General features: G+C 35.8%; 1 protein-coding gene across 1 annotated transcript; it reads right to left on the bottom strand.

The window, feature by feature from the left end:
• Positions 1 to 3334: 3334 nt before the first annotated feature.
• Positions 3335 to 24390, bottom strand: LOC115429505 (hydroperoxide isomerase ALOXE3-like). The gene is made up of 15 exons (XM_030149017.1): positions 24311 to 24390; positions 22901 to 23076; positions 20547 to 20751; positions 20334 to 20412; positions 19638 to 19760; positions 19410 to 19513; positions 17931 to 18097; positions 15765 to 15908; positions 13939 to 14142; positions 13139 to 13225; positions 12858 to 13027; positions 12403 to 12524; positions 11868 to 11968; positions 9549 to 9719; positions 3335 to 5501 (listed from the first exon to the last, which is right to left on the bottom strand). The coding sequence occupies exons 2-15, from the start codon at positions 23051 to 23053 to the stop codon at positions 5322 to 5324; spliced, it is 2010 nt and encodes a 669-aa protein (XP_030004877.1). The 5' UTR covers positions 23054 to 23076; positions 24311 to 24390; the 3' UTR covers positions 3335 to 5321.
• Between the last annotated feature and the right edge of the window lie 2148 nt (positions 24391 to 26538).

Raw genomic sequence — 26538 nt, 5'->3', positions numbered from 1 at the left:
TTTTGTAGCTGAGAGGTGGAATGACACGGTGTTTTAAAAACCAACACAGACAGGGGTGATTTGTCCAAGAGGAACACTGTAAACCAAAGCCAGCAGCCACCCCTTCTGCCTAAACTCACTGTTACTCTACTTCACCGTGCTTTACTGCCCACGTCCAACAGATTCATGTGATTGAGGCAGAAGAGAAAAGAAGAGCCAGTTCTCCTTATAAAGGTAAAATATGTCGGCCTAGAGCTGCAGTCTGCTACTTTGGCAACATTTCCTGCGAGCGGCTGCTGCTGCCAGCTCCTTTCTGTATATCACTGCCAGCCTCATTATCACAGCCTGTGTATACCTAGGTAGTTACAGCGTAGTATCTGGCACTCTGTCTAAACTATATTAGGAATGAAGTCTTGGCTGTAGAGTGACCTCAAACTAGACTTGTTTATATAAGCTTCCAGCCATCCTGTGGTCTGCAGATACTTTATAGAATTTAATACAAGCACAGACATCCAGTTCAATACCCTACCGTTAGGTATTTACAGAACTGACTCACACTGTTTATGTCCGCTTAATGATGGTGGATGTCTTACTACTGCTTAGCTGTTAGCACTTAAATATTTTGAGTGAACATATAATTAATTTACTCTGACATCGAGGCAAATATAGGTTTTGTCCGCTTAGCTTTTGTTGGAAGCAAGGTACCGCAGCTTAGTCCGAATGATTTTCACACATTTTCATCATCGCAAACACATACATGTAGACTGTCATTTATGAAAGATAGACTGTGATTTGTAGCCTGCACCTGCTCCTTTCAGTTTTCTGGCGTGCAAAATTGATGTCATCATACAAGTGAGGCTCACATTCATTTGTTTCAGGGCAGACTCCACATGTTCTGCATGTTTGTAGCTACAGGAACTGCACGTTCTCAGAGAAAAATGTCCCTCCGCTGCTGGCCTGACATTATAAATGGAGAAAAATTGACTTACCGGAGGAAAACACAGAAAAAAAAGTCAAGAGTATGCAGTGTGTTTTTGTTTTTTTTTATACATATATATTAAAAAAAAAAAAAAAAAAAAAAAAACATTGGAAAAAAACTACAACTTCTATGTATAGCAGTTCTCATGCAGGTAATTGCAGAGTAAAAATAATAAATAAATAAATAAACAAATAAAGTTTAACATAAAAATAAAATGCAACGGCTACTACATCTACAGTACCATAAAACAGTTAAACTAGAATAAAATACAATAAATAATTGTGCAAAAAAGCAATGAAGTAAATTAAAATAAGGTAAATAACTCTCATAAGAAAAGTAAAAAAGGTTCACGTTCTTTTTCTGATTTTATTTTTATGATGCACAGCTTAAGCACAGTGACATAGCACATGACAGACCTTGTTTTAAAAGCGCTTTATATAGTATTTCTATTTTAAAATATTTTCAACAAATGACCTAAAATAGCATAATGTTACGTGACAGATGCCAAGGCACTGGAGTGTAGAAATATGCACTGAAATTGTTTGTACCCATGGTCCGGAGGATTTATGCAACCACTAGAGGGAGTAGTGAGTAACTCCGGTCTCACGTGATGAGGAAAATGAATGTCATGGGGTCGGTATGCTGGAAAAACTGCTCCAGGATACGCCAGCACTAATGGTAACAGTAACTGGAATGACCCAGATGCAAGCAAATGTAACGTTGCAAGGAGTTTTGTCACAGAACGTATTGCAATGACTCCTCCTTGTGAATGGCCCCAAATCATCCCCTAGTTCATCTAGAAGTTCTAAAATGGCATTGCTGGACAGCGACACCAGATTCATTTTAGAGGCAGTGGGGTGGGGTGAGGGGGGCATGTTGGTTGTTGAATTGAATGACTGTTAGGTGCAAATAATTTTGTCCCAATGTAGCCTAATGTCAGTGCGTATTTTTATTCACAATCATCAGATCAAGTGGAAGCCTTTGCTACAAGAGTCCCGTAAAAGTAGGTGGGGCCATACGTCTCAAGGATTTTTTCTTCGGTCATTCCAAAATTGTTGACGCAAGTGGAAAATATTCATTCTCTGCATTGCCTTTGGTTGTGCTTATGCCGCCTTTTTGCCACAACAACTGCAGCCAGTTTTGCACAAAGCTGTGCCAGTTAAAACCTGACTTTCAGACGTGTTAAATGTAGACACAAAATCAGCCACCACAATCAGTTTTGGGTTTGGTAAATCACATTATGCACACTAAATAAATATTTGCATCTACTCCTCCCAATAATTTTGTGCGTTCTGGCAGAAACACCCATATTGCATATTCATCAAGGCAAACAAGCTAAATGGGTTGAGCGAGCTATTTTTGTCCATTTGAGAGACACAACCCTCAGTGCATCCTGTCAGTAATAAGAATAATAATACATCAAATTTATATAGCGCTTTTTTGGACACTCAGAGACGCTTCACAAACAAACAGAACAAAAAGAACAAAGAGAACAAAAGGGCTCAAGAAAATGAAAGTTTGAACAGTCGAGTTTTTAATAGTGATTTGAAATTTTGTATTGAGCCCAAGTTCCTGATGTAGTAGTAGCAGTAGTAGATAAGCTTCAGCGTGTTTTTGCGTGCGCAGTCAAGTTTGCACATGTTTTTACTCATGCAAATCTTTAGTAAATCAGGCCCTAAGTGTGTTCTGGTTTAGTAGGTGTTCTTCCCCTACTGTTTAGAATTTAGAATATCAATACTACATATAACCCTGTAATGGCTGTGTCCATTATAAAAAGCAAAAAGTACCCCACATACACTGTATTTTGACCCAAATTTATGTTCACACAGCTTTTTACATTTTGACAAACCCATAACCACACATGTGTAAGATTTAATTTGAAGGTTTCGTAAAAAGCCTGTTCTCTTCATATTCCTGTCTGCAACTGCTGAAGTGAAAGTTACCAGTCAAGGTAACGTTACAGGACACTGACTCCTAAATGATTTAGACACAGTCCTTTCTTTCCCTCCTCCTAGGCAGTAAATGGGGTTAGTGACAATAATTCTCAGCGACAAGCTTATTACACATAATGCAGAGAAGTCTATAGTTGCCAATGTTGTAACAAAGAGAAGAGATTCCGATTTAGTTTAAAAATGTGATAGTCACTATGAGTCTATGTTCACCTGTTGCTTCTCCAAATGCCAATATGTCAGTTTGGTCACATGTTGTATTACCCATGAAATTTATTTTAACCTTGTTAAATAATATTGCGATTCTGTGTTAAATGTTGCTCATGTCCCATTAGGTTTTATGGGTGATATTACATACAGTATGTAACACCCTGAAATAAAATTAAATGTGAAACAGGTAAGACCTGTGCTGCAACAATTTGCCTCGAAGCTAGCAATACATCTCAGCCTGCCATTTGTGGGCAATTAATCTCATTTTGCGATTCCCATTTGCTTAGTCTTGTAACCTCAGGTAATCTATAACTTTCTCTTGTTTGGAGACTTCATTGATTCACAATGGAGCAGAGAGGCTCTCTGGCTGACAGGAGCTGTGTGTTTACTGATGATGCAGCGGCATTTGCCTTCACGGGACATTAGCATCTGTCTTAATGAGAAGAGCTGGGTACAGAAGTGATGAGTGTTAGTTATAGACACTTAGTTCTGGGAAAAACAACCATGTGCTGCTGGAACTACCCATGGCATTGCACACAAGGACACCCCTAGAACACCGTCACAAGAAGAAGTACAACATTGATTTTTCAGCTTTGTTTTTGGTATATTTGTCAAAGCTAGCCTGTGTAGCCAAAGGTTATGCCCTGAGGGGGTGGTATTACTTTCAAATAAATACAACAGCCAACATATCCAGTTCAAATGCTGCTTCAAGAAGGTTTATTACTTTAAAGAAACTATGTTCAAGTGTATATGTTAGCCCATCAGTGAACTGGTGACACGTCCAGGATGTTCCCCGCCTTCACTTGTAGGTAACTGGGATAGGCTCCAGCAACCTGGGTGGATGGATGGATGGATGGATATTAAACCTATTGATAAATTAGTCTAATAAAAGTGATAGATAGATAGACAGACAGACAGACAGACAGATAGATTAACATTAGGTCAGTATGCTAGTGCTTAGTATTATTTCACCTCTGATCCCTCAGGCTCCTGCACGTCCGTCCCTTTTGTCCAAATATGGTCATTTCCAGCCCCAAAAAGCTGACATGGTGATAAACAAATTGCAAATTACTGGCTTCAAAATAGTAGCTCTGTGAATGGATTGGTGCAGTCACTCTACCTGTCTCCCAGGGCCTTGAAAAATAACCACAATCAGTTTTTGACTAAAGCATCAGAATGCAGTGCCAGAAAGCCCTGGGTCTGCACCTTCAGTCCACTGCTGCTTGTTTTTAGCATCCATAATTCTCTTTTCAGACTAAAAACCTGCTGGTTGTAGTTTTAAAAATGGCGGTTCATAGCCAGCGCTGTTCCTGTTCCTGTCCTGGTTGGTTGGTTGATTGGATGGATGGATGGATGGATGGATGGATGGATGGATTTTAAAGCAATTGATAAGTTAGTATGATAAATGGATAGATGGATAGAGGATGGATGGATGGATGTTAAAGATATTGATAAGTTAGTATAATAGATAGACAGACAGACAGACAGACAGACAGACAGACAGACAGACAGACAGATAGATAGATAGATAGATAGATAGATAGATAGATAGATAGATAGATAGATAGATAGATAGATAGATAGATAGATAGATAGATAGATAGATAGGTGTGATGGTCTTTTACAGTGCGCATGTTCTTAATCATCAAAGAACGAACGAAAAAAGAATTTATATTTTAAAGAATTATTAAGTAATTACTGCAGAAAGAAACTAAAATAATTCGTACTCATTATAGAGACCAGTGAGGGTTTTTTTCTTATGTAATGTGTTTATTTAGAGAAGTGTTTTGATTATTTCAAAAATAAAGGCTGCAACTAAAAATAAAGCATCTACAGTACATGAAAGAAATACATTACAGAATACTTCTGCCAGGTGAAAATGAAGCATAAAGTTTAAATAAAATATTTTCCCCTCTACTTCTCATGAGATGATAGTGATAATGTAATTTATTCTCGATAGATGAAGTACAACCGGGACTCGGTGTGTAATCATTGTACCTGGTCAAAGGTGATTACTGATGTGTATAGGAATAAAAAGAGGAATATGTCTGAAAACAGAATTATTCCAATGTTATGGACGACAGTGTATAAGAGTATGCATCAGTTTACGTGATCACACTGTAGTACTTTCTTTTCAATAATTCTCTTTGTCTCTTCGTAGATGTGAAGCTGAATTTGAGTAACAGCTCTGCGGATAACATCCTTTAAATGGCCACACTGTTTTCCACTTCCTTTGGATCCAAGTATGTATATGGAATCTCCAAACACTTGTTTCTGGTTTTGATTGTTATACTAAATGCTTCAAGCTCTCCCTGAAAATCCTTGATCATCCTTTGAGGAATCTCCTCGGTGAACTGTTCCTCCGGGTATTGGCCGAGAGGGACCTAGTGAGAAAAGAATGATTAAATACAGTTTACAGCTGCAGGAAGTGTTTTTTTTTTTTTTTTTTTAACAGGAATGTCTTTTATCTAAAAATATATTATTAGTAATGCATTACATGACCCTGTATAATGAAAAACATACATTTAACTGAGAGCAGAGGTCAAACTGGTTTTGTCACAGCCTTTACCATTTATACATTTTGCTGATTAAACAAATTATATTTACTTTAACCCGTAACGACCCAAACACCAACCGGTAACCAAAAGCATCTACTGATCTAAATTATTTCTGTACCACTAATCCTATCAATACAGGTAAATAATTGGCGTAAAATACAGTTATTCATCTTTTCATTGTCATCAGATATGACCCATTTGGACGTTCAGAGACTCCGTAGTTACCGTGGAAACACCATCATCTTCTACAACATTGATTCACCAGTAAAACCCATGGAGTTGGATCAATGACAGTGGAAAAAAAATGCTTGTTTTTATGTTCAATAATTGATATCTTTTCTGTAAAAGTCCCTTTTTCTTCAGTTTCTCTGTTTCTGATATTATATTCCTCAGCTTTAATTTGAGCTTTTATTTCCACTGAAAAAAACGCAAAAATGTAGAGGATAATACTATAATAAATGGTGATAAACCACTTAGGAAATGTTAAATATGGAGAAAAACTTATAAAGTAACACTGGGTCGTTATGGGTTAAATTAATATTTAAAACAAGGCCTCTTATTTGATACCAAAGCAAAATCAATGACGGAAGACCATGTAAACTCATCTATTGACTCAATGGCTCAGAAAGATGTAGGTGTTTTTCAGGAGTCCACAGTGCCTAGTCTTGCCTTAGTGACATATCCACCTTCTTTCAACAAGTAAATGAGTATTAATACGATTGGCAGTATTGTGCAAAAGTCTAAGGCAGCCTTTAGCTTTGTTATTTTTGCAGGTTTTAACATGTGTTTCTTTATACCTAACAAAAAAATCTTCAGCTCTCTTGGGTTGGCAGTCTGCACTGCAAAAATCCAAATCTTACCAAGTGTATTTTTCTCATTTCTCGTCAAAATATCTCATCACACTTGAAATAAGACATAATCACCTAAAGAGTAACTTTTCAGTGAGATATAAGAACTTATGTTTAGACAATAGAGCTTGAAAATCTTATTTCAAGAAATCTTATCAAGATCATTTTCACTTGTTCCATTGGCAATTTTTTATCTTAAGTCAAGATTTTTTTGCTTAATTCAAGATTTTTTTGCTTAATTCAAGTAAAAAAAAAAAAATCTGCCAATGGAACAAGTGAAAATGATCTTGGTAAGATTTCTCGAAATAAGTTTTTCAAGATCTGTTCTCCAATAATAAGTTCTTATATCTCACTGAAAAGTTACTCTTTAGGTGATTATGTCTTATTTTAAGTGTGATGAGATATTTTAACTAGTATTGAGAAAAATACACTTGATAAGATTTACATTTTTTCCAGTGTGGTTGTTTTCTTAACCTATAAAGACCCAAACATCCACCATCGACCAAAATCATCTACTGATCTAAACTGTTGATCCACTAATTCTATCTAACCATGTAAATAATTGGTGTAAAATACAGTTTGTCATCTTTTCATGAAATCAGATATGACTCATTTGGATGTTTAGAGGCTCCGTAGTGAATGTAGAAACACTGTCATCTTCTATAACATTGATTCACCAGTAAAACCCATGGAGTTGGATCAATGACAGTGGAAAAAAAATGCTTGTTTTTATGTTCAATAATTGTAGTAAAAAGTAAATGAGTATTAATACGATTGGCAGTATTGTGCAAAAGTCTAAGGCAGCCTTTAGCTTTGTTATTTTTGCAGGTTTTAACATGTGTTTCTTTATACCTAACAAAAAAATCTTCAGCTCTCTTGGGTTGGCAGTCTGCACTGCAAAAATCCAAATCTTACCAAGTGTATTTTTCTCATTTCTCGTCAAAATATCTCATCACACTTGAAATAAGACATAATCACCTAAAGAGTAACTTTTCAGTGAGATATAAGAACTTATGTTTAGTCAATAGATCTTGAAAATCTTATTTTAAGAAATCTTACCAAGATCATTTTCACTTGTTCCATTGGCAATTTTTTTTTAACTTAATTCAAGATTTTTTTGCTTAATTCAAGTTAAAAAAAAATCTGCCAATGAAACAAATGAAAATGACCTTGGTAAGATTTCTCGAAATAAGATTTTCAAGATCTATTGTCTAAAAATAAGTTCTTATGTCTCACTGAAAACTTAGTCTCTAGGTGATTATGTCTTATTTTAAGTGTGATGAGATATTTTGACTAGAATTGAGAAAAATACATTTGGTAAGATTTACATTTTTTCCAGTGTGGATGTTTTCTTAACCCATAAAGACCCAAACATCCACCATTGACCAAAATCATCTACTGATCTAAACTATTGATCCACTAATTCAAAAATAAAATAATTGGTGTAAAATACAGTTTGTCGTCTTTTCATGGTCATCAGATTTGACCCACTGGGACGTTCACAGGCTCCGTAGTGAACGTAGAAATGCCGCCATCTTCTATAACATTAATTCACCAGTAAAACCCATGGAGTTGGATCAATAACAGTGGATGGACATGCTTCTTTCATGTTCAGGTAATGATATATTTTATTGAAAAGTCACTTTCTCTTAATGTTTTTCTGTTTTTATTGAACAACCTTTGAATGTTCTCTTGAGCTTTTATGAAAATCTACATGATCAGTGAATTAAATATAGAAAAATACATGATTTTTACTGGAAAAAATGCAAAATTCTGAGAATAATATTGTAATAAATGGTGATAAATCAATTAGAAACAGGTTAAATACAGAGAAAAATCATTTGGGAACTGCCACAAAAGTCACATTGGGTCCTTATGGGTTAAATAGTCTTGTGTTATATTACATCGTGTTATATTAGAGAATTTCATGGTCTTTTATCCTTTTCTCTGTCCAGATGATCCCATATCACCTCTACAATATTCATATTGTTTTTAACCTTTTCATGCATGAATTATAAGAGCCTTAATCAAGATTTTTATTCGTGAGTGTTTTTATTCCTCGAGGCATTAAAAAAACAATGCGATTGAAATTGTTTTTATGAACCCATTTTTCATGGACTTCCAAAAATGTCCACTCAGCTGGATGCCATATATTTAAATTTTGAAGCAAAGAAACATATTTACTGATATAATGTGTGAAAACTATGAAATAAAAACATTTTTAATGCAGATAATCTGATGTTTTCTCACATTTTAACATACACTAATACTAGTCATTACTCACTTCATGGAGATAATATGCAAAAAAAACCCATAAAAAAAACCCCTGTTAATTACAGTTTAATAACAATAACAAGCAACTGATTTACACTCAAACATGTTAGTGCAGATCAGGTTTATCAAGAACAGCAAAGTTACAGTAACAGTATGAATTGCAGTGTATGGAATGGTGCATGCACTGCAAAAATGTAAATCTTACCAAGTGTATTTTTCTCATTTCTAGTCAAAATATCTCATCACACTTAAAATAAGACAGAATCACCTACAGAGTAACATTTTTTTTGTTTAATTCAAGTAAAAAAAAATCTGCCAACGGAACAAGTGAAAATGATCTTGGTAAGATCTTCCAGATCTGTTGTCTATAAATCAGTTCTTATATCTCACTGAAAAGTTCCTCTTTCTGTCTGATTTTAAGTGTGATGAGATATTTGGACGAGAAATGAGAAAAATACACTTGGTCAGAGTTAGATTTTTGCAGAGTGAGTGTCCGCTGTGTTGGCTGATATGGAACTAAAACAAAAAAAAAAACCATGTATATACAAGAGAACAGCTGTCCACTGTAGTGACCACTATGCATGAAAGGGTTAATGCTATTTACATATTTGCTGTGTGTTCCAGTTGTACATATATTACTAGAAGACTGGGAAATGCATACGTGTGATGATAGCTAAAGGCTGCCTGAGGCTTTTGCACAGTTCTGTTTATACTCTTTTTTTTTTTTTTTTGGATGTTTTGGGGTACTTACAAAGTCCGAGGACTGCTTGCTGAGTAACCACACAGTAGCCATGCCCTGTGCAGTTGTGTTGACATCTGGAAGTGTCTTCAGCATCATTTCTTCACTGGCTGTCCCCTTAGTGGTGGGTGGAGGAAGTTGCAGGGAGATGGGAGTGTTGGGCATCCAGCCACCGTAGTCATACTGCAGTAGATGAATGAATTATAATTTTATGATGATCATGATGCTGAACTTTTTAAAGCCAACTAAAGCCAAAGACACTGTACATCTAAGGCAGCATGATTATATACACTGAACAAAAATATAAATGCCACACTTTTGTTTTTTCTCCCATTTTTCATGAGCTGAACTCAAAGATCTAAAACTTTTTCTACGAACACAAAAGGCCTATTTCTCTCAAATATTGTTCATAAATTTGTCTAAATCTGTGTTAGTGAGCACTTCTCCTTTGTCCTTTGCTGAGATAATCCATCCACCTCACAGGTGTGGCATATCAAGATGCTGATTAGACAGCAGGATTATTGCACAGGTGTGCCTTAGGCTGGCCACAATAAAAGGCCACTCTAAAATGTGCACTTTTACTGTATTGGGTGGTCCAGGGGGGTCAGAAAACCAGTCAGTATTTGGTGTGACCACCATTTTCCTCACAGTCTTCTTCATGAATTCTCTGAAACACCTTTGGAGATGGCTTATGGTAGAGAAATGAACATTCAGTTCACAGGCTAAAGCTCTGCTGGACATTCCTGAAGTCAGCATGTCGATTTCATATTCCCTCAAAACTTGTGACATCTGTGGTATTGTGCTGTGTGATAAAACTGCACATTTTAGAGTGGCCAGCCTAAGGCACACCTGTGCAATAATCCTGCTGTCTAATCAGCATCTTGATAGGCCACACCTGTGAGGTGGATGGATTATCTCAACAAAGGAGAAGTGTTCACTAACACAAATTTAGACAGATTTGTGAACAATATTTGAGAGAAATAAACCTTATGTGCATACAGAAAAAGTTTTAGATCTTTGAGTTCAGCTCATGAAAAATGGGAGCAAAAACAAAAGTGGTGCATTCATATTTTTGTTCAGTGTACTTTCTAACAAGACTTTTTCTACATGTTTTTACATCCCATCTTCAGACATCCCCCTGAAGCCACGCCTCCAGAGTACTGGCACGCGCAATGCTTGTTCTCGAGGGTTCACTAGCGCTGCACGGCAATAATTCACCCGGCTCCAGCAGCCCTGGTCCATGCATACCTCATCCAGTCTCCTCCAGCACCCCCGCTCTTACAGAACAGCCCCAGTTCTAAACCTATCTGGCAAATGTTACATTTCCTAGTGATTTATGTTAGTAACAAAACAGTTTGCCGGTGAACTTTCCGTCCTATTATAGCTAATATAGCCAAGCTCTGGCTCTGACTTCATTTCCTGAACAAGTGCTCCAAGCCTCTGAAAATGCATGATTCATGCACGAAGAGGGGTTTGCGTCAAGGTTGTTATTGTTAGCGAAAACTAACGAAAAGATGAAAATTAGAATTGTAAAAACATTTTTGTTAACATAAATAAATAAAAACTAGAATTAAAAGAAAAAAAGATAACTAACTGAAACTGTATTGTGTGCTTACAAAACTAACTAAAACGTATAAAAATCATGGATAAAATTCCCTTCGTTTTCGTCTTTGTCAGTGTCGGATTGATATGAAATTGATTTATTTCTCTCAAGCAATTTTAGCTGCAGGCGCCATATGATATTTAATGGTCCGTCACTTCTTGTCACTTGTCGTTTAGAGTCAGGTTTTCGTCCCCCTTCTACCTGGAAACATAGAGACTAAAGTTGGTAGAAAGCAGCAGAGTTCTATCTGGGATTTATTTGAATTCAACGGCAAAGAAGATAAAAGATATAATAAAACTAAACTGAAACTAAGCATTTAGAAAATAACAAAAACTAATATAAACTAGGAAACCTGCTCTAAAAACTAAGTAAAACGAACTGAATTAGAGAAAAAAAGTCAAAACTAAACTATAATGAAAAATCCAAAACTATTATAACCTTGGTTCGTGCAAAGGGGGTAGGGGGTAGGGACAAATGACAGATGAGTTTGATAGACATATCACCGTTCAATGGTTTCGATTGGGCACTCAAAATGATTGGATGGTGTTTTTTCAGTCCTGTCCCTTCCACAGGTGACTAAATTTTTTTTATTTTTGTGTTAGAGCATTTAATTAATTGGTTCTAATCGGGGTGTGAAGGGGATTTTAAGCAATATAATAAAACATGCTCCAGGAAAACATCTCGCACCCCACCTTTAAACAAAATATATTGGACATTACAAGATTTACCTGTCCATTGTTCACAGCTGAATGTTGGCACGAACAAGTAAAAATGACCATGGTGACAAACTTGACCATCTCAGCCACAGTGGTAAATCTGTGTGGAATTCCTGAAAATTTACAAATAGTGAACATCACACAGCCAACTGAAATAAATATATGTTTGATTTATCTATAGCCAAGTGACAAATTAAAGGAAAACTAATGTTAAGTGTCTTAATGAGCTGCTGATCTACCACCTTGTCCAGAACAGCTTCAGTGCATCTTGGCATTGATTCTACTGATCTGTGAACTCTGAGGGATGAACACTGACTGTTCTTCGAAAATATAATGGTGGTGTAGAGTGCTGCCACATAAACTGGTCCAAAACCTTAGTACATGTTCAGATTGGGATCTGGCAACTGCGATTCACATCATTTTCATACTCATCAGTCTATTCAGTGTCTCCCTCATAATCCAGAGGGGGATTGTCACCTTCTAAAAGACCACTCTATCAGGTTTTTCCTTTGATTTGTCACGAGGATAAACTTTTGTGTAAGTCCACCTGTGCATTCTTGAGAAAGGAATCCATGTTCATAAATGTCCTGAATCCACTTCTGCAGTTCACAGTCTTGCACGACTTCAGCGTCAGTCTTGTAGTAGTGACTGAGTAGTTTATTCACAAACCTTTAAGAAATGTTGATACTGTGAGTTCACTGACACCTTTTGATATAATGCATTAACCTCAAATAATATTGGCCCATCCCAATATGTCTGAATCAGAAAATGCACAATTTGGAAAAAGATTTAGAATATCCAAGTAGAATATGATGATTACATTATATCTGTTAAAGAAAAGAAAAGAAAAGAAAAGAATTAGTAAGTCTCTGTCAAAAGTGATCGAAAATCATTTGTATAATTTTTAGAGTTGAACTTTATATCTGTCCACCACAAATACCAACATGATTCTGCGTTAATACACTATGAATCAAACATATGTTAAAAAGTTATCAATAGTACCTTTCGATGATATCCCAGAGCTTGAGCCCGTCATCCCTGTAGTAGTAGTTTGGTACATTTTCCAGCCCTCGATGAGCAATGCTGTCTTTGATACAGAGGGAGGTGTAGGTCATGGAGGACAATGACCTTTTCAGGATTGTCATCATACCCTCTCCACCAGAAGATGCAAACTAAAAAACAGACATATGTAAAATGAATATACTTGAAATTGCTAAAAAAAAAAAAAAAAAAAAAAAAAAAAACTTTTTTAATACTGTGAATGTTTACTCATGATCCTTTACCTCAGTGAAAACTCCAGTTGGGGATATAAGGAGAAGTCGAGCTAAGTAGTTGATTTGCAGCGTGTAGCGAGTGTTAGGGATGAGGAGCTAAAGACAGACGAAGGAAAGGAAAGACTGACGTCTATTACACTGGTCAACAACAAATTTATTGTTTAAGTTTTTTGAGCTGATGTAGGATAATTTTGCTGTGCTGAATCCAAAAATCACATTAATTTTGCTCAATCAGGTCAGCTTTCTGAACTATGCTACATATTGGCTTTTTAACATTTTTGCTTGCATTTTTGGGCATTTTCACATCATATGATACAAAATTCTTTCATATTTCTTGCAATAAACGAGTTCTGAAGATTTTACTTTTGCCAATTTATGATTAACAGTTTTTTTAATATTACAGGTGAATGAAATGGCTTCGACTAGAAGATCTTGCAAAAATAAGCCTGACGTATTCTGCTACATCTGCGGTGAATACACCATTGTACCTAACAGGAATCCTGTTAGAAAATGAGTTTTTTCTCTTAAAACCTATTTTGGGTGAGAACTATATAGAAAATCAACTGATAAAGTCACAAAAATGTAATCAATTTTGTGAGAAGATCAAATTTTTCAAAATCAAATTAGCAAAAAAACCTGACCTGATTGAGAAAAACAGATGTCATTTTTGGATTTAGCGGTGCAAAATGGTCCTAATTCAGTTGAAAAAACCTAGACAACTTGCAAAAAACATTTTTTTGTAACCCAGTGTTAATAACACAAATACCTTTTATTGAATCAGTTTTTATCCCTGTATGTTATTTTCTTACTTTGTACAGAGGATGCACCATGGGTACATTGCGGAGCAGTGACACTGAAAAAACCTCAGCCAGTAGGTGAGTACGCAGGAGATGAGCGTTAAGCTGATGCTCATTGAAATCTGCACTTCTCACAAAAATCTTGGCCAACAACCAGTCGTACTCATCATCAGTAGGAAGAAAGATTGGGTTGTCATCAGCTGGACACTGCTTCAGCTGCAGGACAACAAAAGGAACTGATTGAATAAACATAGTTTTAACATTAGCCATGACAAGAGAATCAGTACTCTGATCTGAATATTCATTACATTTGAATGCTAATCTCACTGGAATGGCAAGTGGTGTCGGTTTTTCATCATTTCTTTTGTGGAGGAATGCAATAAGAGCCACTAGATAACACTGCTTTCCACTGATTGAGTTTGATTTTTGGTTAATTCATCCAAAAGATTATAATATATTTTGTTTATAAATGACAATGCTTATGAATTTACTCTCTTCTCTCTTCTGGAAAACCAATCCAAACAATAAATAATGAAAACAAATAACTTGTGCCATTCTGTCCTAATAGATCAGTGGTTCCCAACCTTTTCAGGCTTGTGACCCCATTTTAACATCACAAATTTCTGGCCACCCCAGGCATTCAAAACAGAGACTTTTTTTTTTTTTTTTGCTGAAATGAATTTGTTTTTGATCATATAATAGTTTTCTAAACTATGTTGCAAATAAAACATAATTTTAGACGACATTTAGTCTATATAATGTATATTATTATGGACGGAGGCAGAAAAGCCAGGTGTAGATTACTGCACAAAGTGAGAATTTGATTTTCCTTGGTCAGGATATGTACAGTCAGTCCAGCTTGGATTTACAAGGCTGACAATTAATACTGAACAAACAAGAACTCAAACTATGAATTATGAAAGAGCTGCAGCATCTGAAACCCACCACAATGAACATTTGAAAGATAAACAGTACCACAGTGCTTCAGTTTCAGCTTCACAGTTTGTCATGTCTTTTATGGATAGGGATTGTCTCTGTCAACTCACCATATATTTTTATTAGTAAGTTTTTATTTTTATCAATTGCTAGAAATTTCAGGAGACCCCATTTGAATTCCAGGTGACCCCACGTGGGGTCCCGACCCCAAGGTTGAAAAACACTGTAATAGATGAACCACTGACTTGCTAATTTTCCTGTTTTTTTATGGTACAGTTTTGGTGTTCTTATATAAAACTGTAACACTAAATCACTCTAACTGAAGGAGCTGAAGTCATGGGGAATTATCACCAGAAGTAGTAATAAGATTAAGATTCTTTATTGTTGGCATACATGCACCACACACTGAAATTTAACTTTTTAACATAAATTTAACATTTTAAATTTAACTGCTTTTAACCCATCCTTAGAACATGCAGGAACACACCACACATGCAGACTAGGAGCAGCGGGCTTCCCATATCAGGCGCCTGGGAGCAAATGGGGGATCGAGTGCCTTAGGCAAGGGCACATCAGCCAACAACGTTTTCTGCCAGTCCATGGAATCAAACTGGCGACCCTTTGGTCACAAACTGACTTTCCAGCTGACTCTACAGCTATGAGTCACATATTTATAACCCTACCTATCATAGACCACCTATAATTACACAAAACCTGCATCACTGACTATATTTTCTCCTGAAAGCACAAGCAATGAGCAGATGCAGAAGACTTGCATCCTCTCAGACCACTTGAAATACAATATGCAGAAAGGTGATCATGGAATTTTTGCCCACTGAGGCTAAAAAAACTATTGAGCATTGCAGGTTTAGGGTTTCTTCCTATTTGAACTTTAATCTGACCTGAATGGCAACAGGCACCAGTTTGTTTTCAGGGGTTTTGTGGAGGAGGACCAGAGGAGCCATCAGATACTGCAGCTTCCCATTGATGATGTTTGCTTTTACTCCATCCAAATTCTTGTAGTCGAGCAGGAAAATGTTGCCGTTCTGTTAGAAATGATAGACATGATATTACACTGATCAAATTAGACATGTAAATGCAAAAAGCCCACTTCAATTTTCAAATTCATTCATACATTATCTGAACCTACTTTATCCTCACTAGGGTCATGGGAGCTGCTGGAGAACTACCTCAGCTACTTATGGGCAAAGGCGGAGTACACCCTGGACATGTCAGCAGTTCATCGCAGGGCTGACTTATACAGTCGCGGAAAAAACTATTAGACCACCCCCTTGTTTTCTTCAATTTATTGTTCATTTTAATGCCTGGTACAACTAATGGTACATTTGTTTAGAGAAATATAATGATAACAAAAATAGCTCGTAAGAGTTTAATTTCAGAGCTGATATCTAGCCATTTTCCATGTTTTCTTGATAATAACCAAAATCACCTCAGTTCTTACATCAGTATCTATGGCACTGCACTGACAAAAACAGTGCTTTTAGGCATTCCATGTTTTCTTTTCTGTCTGTTTTCGTCACATGATACACACAGGAGTTAGTGCTTGATTGCATAACCATTGTTTTTGGTGACTTTTGATGGTCTAACAATTTTTTCCGTGACTGTAGAGACAAACAACCAATCACTCTCACATTCACACCTATGGGTAATTTACACTAACCTATCAGTGCATGTGTTTGGATGGTGGGAGGAAGCCGGAGTACCCGGAGAGAACCCACGCAGACACCGGGAGAATATACAAATTCCACACAGCAAGGTCCCACCCCCATCGACTGGTGTTGGAATCAAACCCAGGGCCTTCTTGCAAGTGCTATCCACTGCACCACCGTGTCGCCCAATTTTTTTAATTTATCGTGGAAATGCATGATTAAAACAAGTGTTCAGAGAACGCAAACCTCCGCCAAGCACCCCGAATGGTGTGCATGTGTGGATCGACTATTTCTTTTTAAATTAAACAGTTTCAAGGTTGTTCCATACAGCAAACAAGTTGAAGCTTGGTACCAGTCATGTGTATGTCAAATTATATTAAATTCCAATCAATATTTGTTCAGTTATAATGAAAAACGTGTCGTAAATGGGATTTTCAATGTTAAATTGAAATGTCCACAGAGTCCACATTCCACAGTGGATGTGGACAATTTTGTGCCAGATATAAGATATTGTTATAAACTACAGGTGTATCAAATTGGAGGCTAATCTGAGTTGTTTTGAATTTTTTGTGAATAGTAGAGGAAGTTGCATGTATTCTCTATATATTTGCATGCATTCTATTTGTCACATAGACTTTTACATCTATTCCCTGTGTCTTTGCACAGACCACATAAGATTGGATGACTTTCTTTGTAGTTTATGGCACCTGTAAATTCGTAACCTTTTATGACCTTTCTTATCTGTTGTGTTTAAGTCACAGGCCCGTGTGACACTTGGCGGGGGGGGGGGGGTAAAATTGAGATCTCACAGACACTCAGAGAACCCTTATCTCTGAGTTCTGGGTCTCTCTCTCGTGGGTATAAGACACAGAAACTCCGTTGATTTTTCGTACTCTCAGACAGACAGCGTCAGCCTCTTTCTGATCTGTATACCGTTTTTTGGAGCTCCGATAAACTTTCTTCCTTGAAGACGCTGAACGCTTGAACTGACCCTTCTTTATTGAAGACAAATTATTAGAGTGTTATTTTTTCCATAACAGAATTTTCAAAAATTGCTCAATGATGAGAGATAGGAAAATTTGAGATTTTGTGACCTTGCTGTGACCTTGAACTTTGGCCTACTTGGCCCAAAATTGAATGGGTTTGTCCCAGGGCCTATGCCTATCTGTGGGTAAAATTTGGTAAAGATGGTTGGAATAGTTTTGTAATAGTTGCTAACAAACAAACACGCACACAAACACTTTTTTTTGCTTTGGAAAAAAGCGTCTGCCAAATGCATAAACATAAACATAACCAAACAAACACACAAAGCAAAGTGATCACAATACCTCCTGGCAGAGGTAATAAGAAGATCAAATCAAAAAAAGACTGTTTCAATAAAACTCATGAGACAATCACCTGCATTTCCTTTGCCAAGGTAGTTTTACAATCAGGGAAGACCATGGCATCAGTGACAGGGAAGTTATCTGGCAGGGCTGTGCAGAGTTTAATCAACACGGGGTCCACTCCATTTAGGTACTGGTAGCCGAAAAAAGCGTCTTCCTTCCAGTGTTCTTGGACATAATCTGAAAAAGGTAGTTGTAGGGTTGTAGAGGATAGCTCTCAGCTGTTAAGGGGTAACTTTTAGACAATTCTTGAAGGTTTTCTCATGACAAGAGCCAAAAATGCAACATTGAACCTGTTTACATGCACACCAATACTCCCTTCATAATCCGAGTTATCAGATTATTCAAGTGATCATATAAACAACACAATCTGATCTGTTTTATAAAAAAAATAAATAAAATAAAATAAATCAGATTAACACATGTAGATTTCTCCCCAATACTCCAATATCTTATTGCATATAGTTGCGGAAAAAAATATTAGACCACCCCTTGTTTTCTTCAATTTCTTGTTCATTTTAATGTCTGGTACAACTAAAGGTACATTTATTTGGACAAATATAATGATAACAACAAAAATATCTCATAAGAGTTTAATTTCAGAGCTGATATCTAACCATTTTCTATGTTTTCTTGATAATAACCAAAATCACTTCAGTTCTTTCATCAATATCTATGGCACTGTACTGCCAAAAACAGTGTTTTTAGGCATTTCATGTTTTCTTTTCTGTCTGTTTTAGTCACATGATACACACAGGAGTTAGTATTTGATTGCATAATCATTGTTTTTGATGACTTTTGATGGTTTAATATTTTTTTTCTGCGACTGGTATATACAGGTTAATCTGATTTATTTCATATTTTCACATTTGCACATGTGTAAGCACAATTGAAATTGTAGAAATAAGAAGTTACATAGTCAAATGTGCGCAGAAGACAATAACAGGAAGTTTGAGTCTACTGTTGCTATGTACATAATCTGAAGGAAATGTGATAAACGACTGGAGGGTCTAAACCAAGTGCATGTGAATGCATCTCATTATTACAATTCTTATATTAGCAAATTTTCTATGGTCATGTAAACAGGCTCTTTCTGATACATATTACTCATGTAGTTCTTGTATTTCTGTCATAACTATCAAGATATGTACACTACAAACAAAAAATTATGGATATTTCTTTTTTGTGTGTGTGATTTTTTTGGGTCATTTTTGCCATTTGTTAATAAAACTATGTCTGGTCATTAAAAAAAATGTGTTTCAATTCACACACAAAAAAGTAAAAAGGGCTGTGCAAGAATCCCAACTGAAAAAATAGTCCAAATATTAAAAATATCCTTAAAGTTTTGTTTATAGTGTATCACCATCCACAAAGTAAAAAAAACTTATTTACTTATTATTATTAGAAATTATCAATAAAACATATCAATTTATATCAATATTCATATAGTATCTGGAACTACCTGAAATACCATACTAGCAGCGTACAGTACCTGATATGTCCGATCGATTGCAGCAGAACACTCTGTTAATATCATCAATATTAGTCCAATTCTTCTTGCAATTATCCAGTCCCTTCAGTTTCAGCTCTGTCAGCCTAGAGAATAAAAACAATGGGAAACCTGACACTATGACACATGTAATCATTTTGATAGATTACATAGATTAGTCAAAAAAAAAAAAAGTATCCGTTAATATGTGACAGAATCTAAGTGCTTTACCCAGCCGCGGCAGTGAATGCAAATTCCGAAGTCTTGGTAAAGGAGAATCGGACCTCACAAGGTAGAGATAGGGGGTTTTCTGATTTCATGCAGTGAGGAATTCCCTCTGCATACACTTCCCAGCTGTGAAAAACAGAGTACGATACACTTTAACCCAAAAAGACCAAAAGCATCTGCTGATCTAAACTGTTTAATACCTGTTCATCCACTAATCCTATAAATACATGTACGTAATTGGTGTAAAATGCAGTTTGTTATCTTTGCATGGTCATCAGATTTGACCCATTTGGATGTTCAGAGGCTCCATAGTTACCGTGGAAACACCGTCATCTTCTACAACCATTGATTCAGCAGTAAAACCGATAACAGTAGATGGAAATGCTTAGTTATTGTTCAGTTAATGATTTTTTTACTGAAAAAGCCACTTTTTCTGCAGTTTTCTGTTTTTGATATAAAACCCGTCAACTTTGCCAGTAAATTAAATATAAGAAAATACCTGATTTATACTGATAAAATGCAAGATGATATTATTATAAATGGTGATAAATCATTTCAGAAAGGCTAGATATAGAAACATTTCACTCAGGAACTGACACAAAAGTAGTGCTGGGTCTTTATGGGTTAATAAATCTTTGCATGTGTAACACTACTTTTTCACTTAGATATATTTTTGATGAGTTTAAATAAAAGATTCACCGATAATCTCGCTCTCGTTCTTTCAGCTCCTGTTCCCTGGAGTACTTGCCAAGGTGGTTGTCGTCAATGACTCTCAGTGCTTTGGGAAAGACAGGTACCAACAAGGTTTGCAAAATAAATAGCATATGACACTTGACATGACAAGATTTTACATGACTTTGTTGTGTTTACATTAGTGGGTGCAGTGAATTGGGCAAAGAAGCTTTAACAAACCTGTTCCTTCTCTGAATCGGTGAACGCTGCGGTCAGTGATCCATCTATAGACGGGAAACTTGTAGATTTCTCCTTCTGGGGATTTGATTTCAACTTTGTCAACGAACCAGGAGTCCTCTGGGAACAAAGGGAGCCTCTGTTTGTCTAGCTCTATCAGTACGAGCTTTCCCATAGAAGGAGGGCAACACAGTTTAAATGTAGACACCTAAGGCAAAGACAGAGAAGGTTTAGAAAAAAAGGAACCTGTTAAATTTTCCTCAGAATATAGATGATTAAACATCATTGAGAAAGAGGGAAGGAGAGGAGAGGAAAGTGAATGAGAAATTATGTGTAGTCTTTTCCTTTCTTCTCTTATTTCTGTATACTGTACTACCTTTTTTTTTTTTTTTTTTTTTTTTTTTTTTTTTTTTTTTTTTTTACGATTTGAGTCCCTTTATCATTATTTATGGTTTCTGTTTTTTATTTCTTTTATGTTTTTCCTTATTTATTTATTTATTTATTTATTGTTATTATATATATATATATATATATATATATATATATATATATATATATATAAATAATAATAATAATAATAATAATAATAATAATAATATTATTATTATTATTATTATTATTATTATTATTATATTATTATTATTATCATTATTATTATTATTATTATTTATTATTTAATTTAATTTAATTTTTTTGGCCTGTGGGTTGGGTGGGTGGGAAGGGATGGGTGTTGACAGTCAGATATGTCATTCTTGATTGTGCATTGACTGTTACGAATTGATATACTGTCTGTTGTGTTCATTGAAAATGTTCAATAAATATAGTTGAAAAAAAAAAAAGAAAAAAAGGAACCTGAAATGCATTTCTAAGTGAATGTATGTGTGTAAAATGATAGACAATGAGCAAATGGGAAATTTGTGAAGACCATAATGATTTATCTTGGTGAACATTGCTAGAGAAATGCAAATTAGAGTTTTAAATGAGTCAGGTGTAGTCGTCGGATTTTGAATAACCTATATGTGTTGACTTAGCTGTGCTTCTTTCCTTTTTTTTTTTTTTTTTTTTTTTTTTTTTGGTGATGTTGGGTGTAACTGCATACATATATGCCTGAATGGCTGCATTACGCTGCTCACTGATGAATGTATGATGTAGGGATGGGAATCAAGAACCGGTTCTTTTTCAGAACTGGTTCCCAGCAGCTTGATTCCTTGGAATCGTTTGCCTGCCTACTTAACGATTCTGCTTATCGATTCCGCCTTCATTGCGCATGCGTGATGACGTCACATGCACGGTGCATTGTTTTGGTTTAGAATATAGCCAACATGGCGTTAAGGCAGAAATGCTCCAAAAAGACGACACCGGGGGACACTTGTAATACTTGCAAAGCTTCCATTTCTTCAGAAGGATAAAATCCCTTCAATATGCTCAAACATTTGTCCACAGCATATGATTAATTTACAGGAATGTGACGTATTTGATGTGCTACTTAGCGACACTTGTGAATCTAGCGGCAGAGCGAACACCAGGGCGGTTCCGGTGCAGGCAACAAATGTCCTGTCACCTCAAATAAAAGTTTCTGATGGTAGAGGACAGGAAATGAGGTGCACAACAACAGGAGACAGAGAGGAATTAGTAAAGTGTCTTAGTTTCGCTTTCACTGTGCACCCCCCCTCCACCCCCCAAACCGGTCCCGGTGTTATCTGTTATTATTATTTGTGCATACTGTTTATGTTAGATTTTCTGTGCACAGATGGAAATACTAGAAAAGCACTCGGAGAGCGCAGACCTCTGCCAAGGTAAATCAGTGCCCCCACCCCCCTCCTTCTGCCAGTATCAACATTTCCTGAAATTTTCATCCAAATCCGTCCATAACTTTTTGAGTTATCTTGCACACAGAAAGACAGACAAACCAACCAACACCGGCAAAAACATAACCTCCTTGGCAGAGGTAATAAAAGACAGTTCACGCAAACACACCCGCTCTTTTATTCCTTCACCCAATGAGAATTGATAAGAGAATTGATAAGGAATTGGATCGATAAGCAAAATCGATAATGGAATCAGAATTGTTAAATTCTTATTGATTCCCATCCCTATGTGTTTGTTGCTTGTATTATATTTACGATTCAGTTCTTTAGCTACACTCTACACACATGCACACACATATATGTTTAGATATTGCTGAGTTTATATCAGTTTCTCTACAGTGGTATTTCATTCTTTATCCATTGTGTGATCTTTTACAATTACAACTACATTGTTAACACTTTAGTTCCCGCTGATAACTTCCAAAATGTAAAGCTGAGGAGGCATGCTTAATGTGCTGTACAACATGGAGAAGAACACTCCAGACTTACTGCCCCTTGGTAGAAAGATGCAGCTCCTTTTAAGCCAACAAGCCATTTGCGGTCACTTTCTCCATCTGTGCCCACCAGTTTAATGAAGATGTTGTTGAAAGTAGTAGCACCAGCAATGTTACCCGTGAACACAGTCACTGTGTAAGTCACCATTTTCAATAGAAAGCAGAAGAATCCTAGTGGAGGGAAAATAACAATAACCATTTTCAGGAGATTAGATCAACTGTGAATCAATGGTGAATAGTGTGAATAGCGGTTGTGCTTGAATAGGTCTGAGTGTATTAATTTAATACACACAGATCTATTCAATACTATTAAAATGATTGCCTGCAATGAATGTTGTCAGTTTAACCCTTTCATGCATAATAATAAACTTTATTGCAGACACAGGTCCATAAACCACAAGCATACAACATACAGAATAAATAAAATAAAAAAGATAAAAAAGAATAAAAAGGAGATAAAAAAAAATAAGCACATTATAATATAGTGTAATATATAGTGTTAACTGCAGTGGACAGCTATTCTACAGCTGTTCTCTTGTTTATTCATGGGTTTCGCAGTTTTATTTGCATATCAGCCAACACAGTGGAGGCATGTGCATCATCATATATACTGTAATTTATACAATTACTGCAACTTTGCTGTTGTTGAGAAACTTGATCTGCACTAACATGTTTGAGTTTAAATCAATTGCTAATTGTTATTAGACTGTAATTAACAGTTTTCTCAATATAAAGTTGTTTTTTGTTGCATATTATCTTCATAAAGTGAGTAATAACTAATATTAGAGTATGTTGAAATGTGAGAAAACATCAGATTAGCTGCATGAAAAAATGTTTTTTATTTCATAGTTTTCACACAGTATATCACTTTCTGATGATGGGTTTTAAATACATGTTTTTTTGCCTCAAAAGTTAAATGCACTGTGTCCAGCTGAGTGGACATTTTTGTAACACCATGAAAAATAGGTTCATAAAAAAAATTTTCAATCGCATTGTTTTTTTCATGCCTAAAGAGGAATAAAAACACTCAGGAAAAGAAATCTCGACTAAGGTTCTCCTAATTCATGCATGAAAGGGTTAAAGCTGCTTTCTTCTAAATCTGAATGCAGAGTTTAGATTTTTAGTCAACTTTATTCCGTTTCTGCTGATCAGTTATCCTTGGTAAATGAATAAATATCTTAAAAAGAAATACTGAAATGAGTCTGTGTCCATAAAAACAGCTGGTCAGCAGTTGGTCACAATTACAAGGACACCCACAAAGAGCACTGAATTATATGTAATTTGTCTTTTCAGTGACACCATCACTTTTAAAATCTGAATAGAATATTGCTGCAGATTCTGACATGTTAGTCTAGTACAACTGTTGCTTTTAGGAATCTTTAAAAAATAAAATCCCCTCTCTTACCTTTACAAAGTGAGTAAGAAGCTCCTGTGAAATCCCATCATCACTGAGCCTCATATATAGGTAAACATGCATGAGAAGGGGGCGGGGCAGGTCCAGTTCCAAAGAAATGTGGTTGAACATGTTGGAACAGGTCATGCTTGCTCAAAGGGGATGATGTGGTTACAACCAACTTTCACAATGTTTCATTACACACGGTGACGCATTTTGAAGTTTTTTGCAGCAAATGCTATGATGAAATGCTAAAACGGCTAACAGTACTTTCACCTTCGCTGTAAAGGTCATAAGATTCCTCTGGTTACATGGTTCTGAACAGATGCTGAGGAACTACTGACACATACTTTCACTGGTCCCAGTTTACCAATGCAAGACCAGTTTAGAGACCACAACTGAGCAGCTGTGTCATGGCTCAGTCAAAATTCAAGACGCATTTAACAAAGGGGATGTTTATTTAATTGAATACACTTTGTCACTTTCACACCAGTTTGGTCAAAATACACCTGATTTCTTTCTCAGCTCAAATTCACTTTTTCCAATCATTCCTTGTGTTGAATTAAATCTTCAGCTTTTTGCCCACATTTATTTGCAAGTATATAACTATATATCTATATATATATATATATATATCTATAGCTATATCTATCTATCTATCTATCTATCTATCTATCTATCTATCTATCTATCTATATATATATATATATATGTGTATATGTATGTATATATATGTACATATACACGAAAAAAATATTATTTGTATGGTTGCTGTTAAATAGATGCTAAATTAAGCAGAGATTGTTAATTAGAATATTGCACATCATTTAGCTATGATGCAAATTAATGATATTAGATATAATTTTTAAAGCTTTTAAGTTTTAACTGTCTTGCCTAAATATTTATTTTAAGATTTTTATTATCACTATATTTTTTTTAAGTCTTATTTATATACTTTTGTGATTTTATCTTGTTTATGCTGAATTGCATTGGGGGGGGGGGCTGCACAATTTCATTGTAACATGGAGTACAATGACAATAAAGTTTATTCTGATTATTCTGATTCTAATTGGCCTCATAGCAATTAAACACATTTTTGAGTCTCAGGTATGTAGATTATTTTGTGGCAATGGCTACTGCCACAGTACTGTGGCACAAAATATCGGTTTGTCTATTTCCACAGACCAATCAAAGGTTAGCACTTTTACTAGAGCCAATCAGGGATACTGTTACATGAAGGCATTTGCCTCTTGTTTTTTTTTTTTTTTTTTTTTAACTCATTATCCTCTTGTTGCCACAGTACTGTGGTGATATATGGCAAATACTTCATTGAATTCTTTTGTGCATTTTGATACCACAGTACTGTGACAACTGATGGAAGAAATAACAAATTAGTGATAATATGTAGTATAGAATAGGAATTATTGTTCTAAATACTCTATATCAGGGGTCATCAACCCTGGTCCTCGAGGGCTACTATCCTGCATGTTTTAGATGTTTCCCTCTTCCAACACACCTGACGGTAATTATCAGTCTTCTGCAGAGCTTGATGATAGGCTTATCATTTGAATCAAGTGTGTTGGAGGAGGGAAACATCTAAAACATGCAGGATAGTAGCCCTCGAGGACCAGGGTTGGTGACCCCTGCTCTATATGTTGTTTTATGGTGTTCTTTGCTCTGGAGGCTGGAGAAGGTGGGCGGAGCTACATGTTACATAGATGCGGTAGTGTGCTGTGTAACTTCTCAGCAGTGTTTGAAAATCTTTCGAAAAAAAAAAATGCTATTCCAAACAGGAGTTGAACCCAGGTCTTCCACATTACAGTCTCATACATAACCAAGTGAACTAAACATCCACTGTATCTTGAGTTGACCTTTTTGCCATAGTACTTTTTGGGATGTACATGACGGTCTAGATATGATATAATGAGGGCTCTGATTGGCTCTGTGGTAATAGACAAACCAATATTTCATACCACAGTACTGTGTCAATCGCCACTTGGTTGTTTTATTGATGCTACTATTAATTAGTTCCTCAACAATCCATATGTGATCCAAAATGATCCAAAAATCTGCAATTTTTAAATGATTTTAATGTCAATAAATTAATAACACCATTACTGAAATAGGACTTTGAAACCGATTTATGCACGTCGTTGGTGATAAAAAACACACACACTAAAACAGGTAACATATGTACACTCGAGATTTAAAAATAACTCAAGACTACACCCAAAATCTAG

The sequence above is a fragment of the Sphaeramia orbicularis genome, chromosome 1 (assembly GCF_902148855.1).
Source record: "Sphaeramia orbicularis chromosome 1, fSphaOr1.1, whole genome shotgun sequence".
Classification (NCBI taxonomy): domain Eukaryota; kingdom Metazoa; phylum Chordata; class Actinopteri; order Kurtiformes; family Apogonidae; genus Sphaeramia; species Sphaeramia orbicularis.
Note: the sequence above shows the minus strand (reverse complement) of the source record. Positions and strands in the feature narration are given on the sequence as shown.

Excerpts from the sequence above, each read along its gene's own strand:
- LOC115429505 (XM_030149017.1), bottom strand. The coding sequence starts at position 23,053 with ATGGTGACTTACACAGTGACTGTGTTCACGGGTAACATTGCTGGTGCT. Across the intron at positions 20,752-22,900 it reads CATCTTTCTACCAAGGGGCA|GTGTCTACATTTAAACTGTG; the intron begins GTAAGTCTGGAG and ends TCTTTGCCTTAG. Across the intron at positions 9,720-11,867 it reads CAGCTGTGAACAATGGACAG|TATGACTACGGTGGCTGGAT; the intron begins GTAAATCTTGTA and ends CATCTACTGCAG.